We start from the raw sequence: 6,000 nt of genomic DNA, 5'->3' as shown, positions 1-6,000 counted from the left end.
TGTTTTGTCCCAGCTGAGACCCTTGTCTTCATCCCTTCTCCCTGTTACTGGGAAGTACAGCCGAGTGAGTCTCCGCCATCCTTTTGCCATCACCCATGACACCTGATTTGGCAGATCCAGGCAGGATTCGGTGCTCTGAAGGTTCTGCAGTGGGATCGCCTTTCCCCTGCAGTTCCCCACTCTTGGCAACTGCCCGTGCTGGAGTGGCACCGTAGAGCTAGCCCGGAGCTCCGGTGCGGCCAAGAGCAGCGTCACACAGAAGCCCGTAATTACACTCTCTCTAACTCGAAGCCACATTTTCCTTTTGAAAGCATAGTTTTTAGAATACTAGCCAAACTATTCTACAATCAGATGCCAAATTAAAAATTATTACTAATTCCAACAGACTCAGGTTTTTGTCTGCAAAGCAAAAACTTCAGAATAATAGCCAAACTACATTTTTTTTTAACATTTAAATAAATTTGTGTATTACCAGTGCACTCCAGGTGTAGCAAGGATACACAGTAAGAAAAGTAAATGTGCAATAAAGCAGTAGGTTTTGCTTTAATACCATACTCATGCCCTTCAAAAGTCAGTTACTCAACTCTACCTTTGAAGTCACTTCTGAACAGAGCGCAGAGCTTTTATTAAACAGATGTTTGTAAAGTTGAACTTGCATTTATTATAAGACTGAAGATTCACGGAACAGATTTGGGGGCTTGCCTGTAGTTAATGGAAAGTGTTTTCAACAAGAGATGTACAGCATGTAAGCACACACACATTCACCTCTGCATATTCTCACCACATATAAATTTGAGATTTTAAGCGGGGTATGTTGTGGAGAGATGGGAAGCTCAAGGGAGAGAACACCAATAACCAGACTGAAGAGAATAATCTGCCTTGGACAAAGTCTTTTCCACCTCCAGACTCTATCACACAGCTACTGTCAGATTTTGTGCCAGTATGAAAAAGACAAAGGAAAAATCTTGTTTGCCTTTCAGCCAGAGAATACAAAGTGTGTGTGATTTAATACAGTCCTTTTTCAAAAGGCTCCCTGTGTTTCTGAAACATTAACAGGGATTTAGAGTAGTTCTCACACGTTCAAATGTCAGCTGGTTTTATTTGTCTACAGCCCACTAGTTCATTTTGCTCTGAGAGACTGAGAATCAGTTGGGTTTGAAACATTTTTTGTTCCTTTTTAGTAAATTCAACATAAAGGTATCAAAGGGGCTATCCATTTATTCCATATTTGCATTATATTGTTACCTACATTTTCTATAACTGCTACTACCATGTGTTTTCTATAAACTACAATTATTTGAAGCAAAATTCTCCCCATTTTCCTTGCTATTCTCAGTGCTCCAATGACTTCTATTTACATGGATCTTTCATCCTCACCAGTGTGGAAGAGACGGTAAAAGCCCAGTTTTAAAATCATGCTGGGCTTTTAATTCGTTCTATTGTATCTGTGTCTCTTCCATTCTCACTACTCAGACACAAGATTTTGACCACATCGGTAACTTAAAATCCCACTTTCTCCTGCCTTTATGGTTCCTAATGGTCTCTCTACCACTCTTTGTTTCATAGAAGTGTGTCTCTGCCCTCTCATCAGCCTCAGCTCTTGCCCAGCCGGGGGAACCTCATCGATAATCCCCCGACGCCACTGACTGTGCACTAAGAGTCCCTTGGCCGGCTGCCTCGCCGCACCTGCGGCCGAAGCCCAACCCGCGACACCCCTCGTCCTGCCGGCCCCGACGGAGCCGCCGTGCCCGCGGGGGCAGCTCGGCCGGGCTCCCCCCGGGCTCCCCCCGGGCTCCCCCCGGGCTCCCCCCGGGCTCCCCCCGGGCTCCCCCCGGGCTCCCCCCGGGCTCGGCGGCGGCGGGGCCGCGCACCCCCCGCACCCCCCGCACCCCCGGCCCTCCCCGGCAGGCGGGCGGGCGCCTCCCCGCCCAGTCCCGTCCCGTCCCCATCCCCATCCCCGTGCCCAGGCGTGGCGGGGCGGCGGCCGACGGGCGTCCTCCGCCGGCTTTCTGCCCTCGCCGCTGGCGAGCAGCGACACCTCCGAGCGCCCCGCTCCTCCCGCCTCCGGCCCCGGCTTTGTGTGCGCGGCACAGCCGCCACCTGGGGCGGGCGCGGCGGCGGTGGCGCTGACGGGGGTGGCCGTGCCGGCGGTGACGGTGCCGACGGTGCCGGCGCGGCCCCGCACGATGCCGCTCCGCGGGCTCCTGCCCCTTTGTCTGCTCTGCCTCCAGGCTGCGCTACCGCTCCGCGGCCACCGCGGCCGCTACGCCGGGTAAGTCCGCCCGGCGCCCCGCTCCGCCCGGGGCAGCGCCGCGGCCGCGCTCCCTCCGCACCGCCGGCCACAGCCGGCTGGTGTCTGCGAGCCCCGAGCCGCTCGTGGGCTTGTCTGCTGGCGGTTGTATCGTGTAGTTCTTGAAAAAGGTGCTGCGAGTCACTGCTAGTCAAGGGAAGGATGCTGCATTGAGGGGAAAGAAAAAAGTTTGAGTGTCTGTTTGGGAAAGGGAATTGCGATTATACCGGGGGAAAATAAAAGGTTTTGAGGTTCCACCGTGCTCTGAAATGAATGAAGATTTGTATTTTCCATTAGGATACAAATGTACTGGAACTTTAAATTGTTTCTACAAAGTTCACAATGTGAGCTCATATTAGGGAATACATAGGAAGTTCAAGCAATAAGCAAGTGGAGACTAAAACTTTCACATGCATTTCAAAATATACTTCTTTCTTGTTCCAACGGCAGTTCAAATTTGTGTTAGAAAAGAAAAGATTGAACTAAGTAGTAGTAAAAAGTGAACTTGCCTCCAAAGTGTATGTTCTTTTCCCGGTTTAAAGACTTTGTTTTTAGTAGGTATTTAACATAACAAGTTTATGATGCTAATGAAAAGGCAGTCAAGTATAGGAGCATTAGAAGCCAGTGGCATGTGTCAACATACAGTATAAAATTCTATCAAAGTGACCAGCAAATTCATCATGATAAGCACACCTCTCTGTGGAAGTAAGAGCTGTATTATTCTTTTTATTTTATTGGAGTAGCCAAGCCAGGCATAGAAATTCCCCTACTAAAATGAAGCTTAAAAAAACATTCCTTAAGCTTCAAGGGTTTGGTAATGTGATATGAAGCCATTCACCCCGGGTCACTATTAGTGATAGAAAATAGTTAAACACTTGACAGCTATTTCACCATCTCTGTTCAGTTCCTCACATCCCAGTATCTGTCTGCACTGCGAAATCAAACAGGCCACCACAGTCAGGAGTGCTCCTGACAGTGCCAAAAAGCAGCAGGACAGAAACCTGAACTGTTCTTTAAAGCCAGGGTCCTGCTGTAAGTTTTGTGCAACAGCTCTGTTCTCTCTGCCAGAAGCCGAGAGACCATGCACAGGCATGGTCTCCATGGTCTTGATTTTTTTAAATTCAAGATAGCATTCAGTTTGTTTCTAGAAGACATGAAGATGAATAATAAATTGTCGGTGCTGGTGCTTAAATTTTTCTGAATATTAATTACATAAGTTATCTGCTAGTTTCGACTAAATGTCAAAACACATATTTTACTATCCTCTAGGTTTAAGTGACATTGTCAACTATAATTGAGTTGGTTCAAATAGAATAACATGCATAAAAATTCAAATATTGTACCTCTGCTCATTAATGAAACTCAACAATTTTGTTCAAAGTTTTAAAAAAAATTTTCTTGTTTCAGAATTTCATATTCCCAAGATGACACATGAAAGAGCTGCCCAAGCTCTCTCTTGTTGATCTCTGTTTTAGAAGCTTTTGCATATACTCTAGTCCAAAAAAATGAGAGTTCTTGTCAGCTTCCAAAAGTTGGGCAAGAAAACCACTGCCCCCAAAAGTAAAATAAATAATAAAAAAAAGCTAACGTTAATAATAAAAACTCTTGGCCAATAGGCAATTGTAGTAGGGGGCCGAGATACATTTACAAGCCTTGCTGAAAATGTGGTCAATATTCAAAACAGAAACCAGAATGTGTACCACATGTGTAACACAGACTGGAAAAACAAGTTAATATTTTTCCCACTCTACTAATATTTTCCATTTCTACTATCCCGGCGTTATTTGTGTCAATAAAAGATGGTGGAAAGTCAATTTGAAATGGCATGGAGGTTTCTACAGAATTATGAATGTATCTTGTCCATCTGTCATCATCACAGTGTCCAGGGCAGGATCATTTAAATTCTTCTGTGCGTGCCATTGATTAGAAACAGTTGAGCAAGTATAGCCATTACTGCTGAACCTGACTGTCACTCAAGGGGAAAAAATTTTGATAGTTTTTTTTTTCAGAAAGCCAGTTAGGAGGTGCATAGTTTGCTAATGTTCACCATTAAAAGGGTTGTCCCAACAGACTGACTTCTTTTTGTGCCAAGAAACATCTGTGAATCCTAGAAATTTCTGCTGTGTCACAAGCTGTACTGTAAAGGGAAAAGGCATTAGTATAAGGGCAAAAGAAGGAGAGAAAAAAAAAGAATAAAGAAAAGAATGAAAAAAAAGCAATGGAAACATTTCTCATAAACTTAGGTCAGCACTTGGAGGCACACATAACTATAACTCTTTAACTGAGGACTCAGACCCAAGACAATTAACTAACTGGTTTAATTACTAACTAACTAACATGTTTCTCCAAACTCTGTCAAGCAGGTATGCCTGTATGGGCACATCTTTAAGTAAATGTGCTCTAGATACCTTTGGGAAGTCAGCAAGGATTTGGAAGTCCTTGGGAGACTCTTTGGGAGTCTCAGCAAAGAGAGATAAGCACTCAGAGCTCTTGGAAAGATTGAGGGACACTTGTATTTGCCTTCTGCCTCAGACATAGGCAGGAGTTGAGCCTGCTTCTGTGCTCTTGTGCCAGAAGGAGCTCAAGAGGAGCTCTCTAGAAGACACTGCTAATCAGCCACCAACAGCAAATTCAAAACTATACTCACACATACTCTTTTCTTTCCTGCATTTGTATGTTCTGTCCAGAGGTTCCAGCAGAAGTGGATAAATGGGAGACACATACACACACACATCAGGGTTTGGACAGAGTAGATGTGGAATATTTAAGAAGATTTTTCAGGAGGCTGTTACCAGAAGTTCACACAGGATCAACAAGGATAACCAAATACATGGGAATGGTTTCAATTCCTGAATAACCAAGTAAACTGGAACTCCTTGGTGTCCAATAGAAACAATTTAGGCCCTAAGAGATGTCTACAAACTTTGAGACGTGGACCTAGTAGACAGAGATCAGTCGTTCACCGTTTCTTCCAGTTAAAGGAAGCAAGAGACATAAAATGAACCTTTTGATAGCTTTACAGAGTAGGGTGCTGGAGCAGATGGAGTTTTGTGAGGGTTTTTTACTAAATGCAGCAATCTGCCTACTCTTGGGAATCCTATGAAGAAGGAGATGGCTTCCCATTAGGAGGTCAGTATTTCTCAGAGTAGAAAATATCTCTCTCATTTGTTCTTTAAAAATCACTACTAGAATCTTTTTACTTCAGTTCATCTACCTCCACCTGTACATGGTGGCTCAGCATGTTGCCTCCAATTTCTCCCCTACTTTTTGTTCTTAAAAAAGACTTCTGAAAAGGCTTGTTTCAAAGCCTTTTCAAAAGTGTTCCTCATCTCACCTCTTCTCTCACTTGCAAATGACCAAGTGCAAGCAAGGGCTTAAATAACTTGTCTGGTTTTTCTCTAAGGTTTTGCTCTTAGAGATCTTACCAAGATTTGGGTCTTTTTAAATATTGGATCAAGATAGTAACTCCTCCAAAATGTTATTCTTCAGTGGGTTGCAGTACTGCGGATAATTATAATTTCTTTTGGTCAGATGAAGGCTGTGGTACATATACCACATAAAATAACCTGAGAGTCATGTGGAGCAAAGAAACAGAGAACAGTAAAGAAAGGTTCTGTAATCCAAGATATAATATGCTGTAGCTACTGGGACATGAGATCCGGAAAATTGCATAAACCAACTGTTCATGTAGATAAGGACAGATATCAAAT

General features: G+C 44.3%; 1 protein-coding gene across 1 annotated transcript in view; it reads left to right on the top strand.

Moving 5' to 3' along the window:
- The first annotated feature begins 1,954 nt into the window (after window positions 1-1,954).
- CPA6 (carboxypeptidase A6) overlaps window positions 1,955-6,000 on the top strand; it is an 84,317-nt gene continuing 80,271 nt past the window's right edge. The window contains exon 1 of the mRNA XM_058831889.1: window positions 1,955-2,272. Within this exon, the coding sequence (XP_058687872.1) occupies window positions 2,187-2,272 (86 nt within the window). The 5' untranslated portion in view covers window positions 1,955-2,186. The remainder of the gene's footprint in view (window positions 2,273-6,000) is intronic.

This window comes from Poecile atricapillus, chromosome 2 (genome assembly GCF_030490865.1).
Source record: "Poecile atricapillus isolate bPoeAtr1 chromosome 2, bPoeAtr1.hap1, whole genome shotgun sequence".
Taxonomy (NCBI): Eukaryota; Metazoa; Chordata; class Aves; order Passeriformes; family Paridae; genus Poecile; species Poecile atricapillus.
This window is presented reverse-complemented; position numbering and strand designations above follow the sequence as displayed.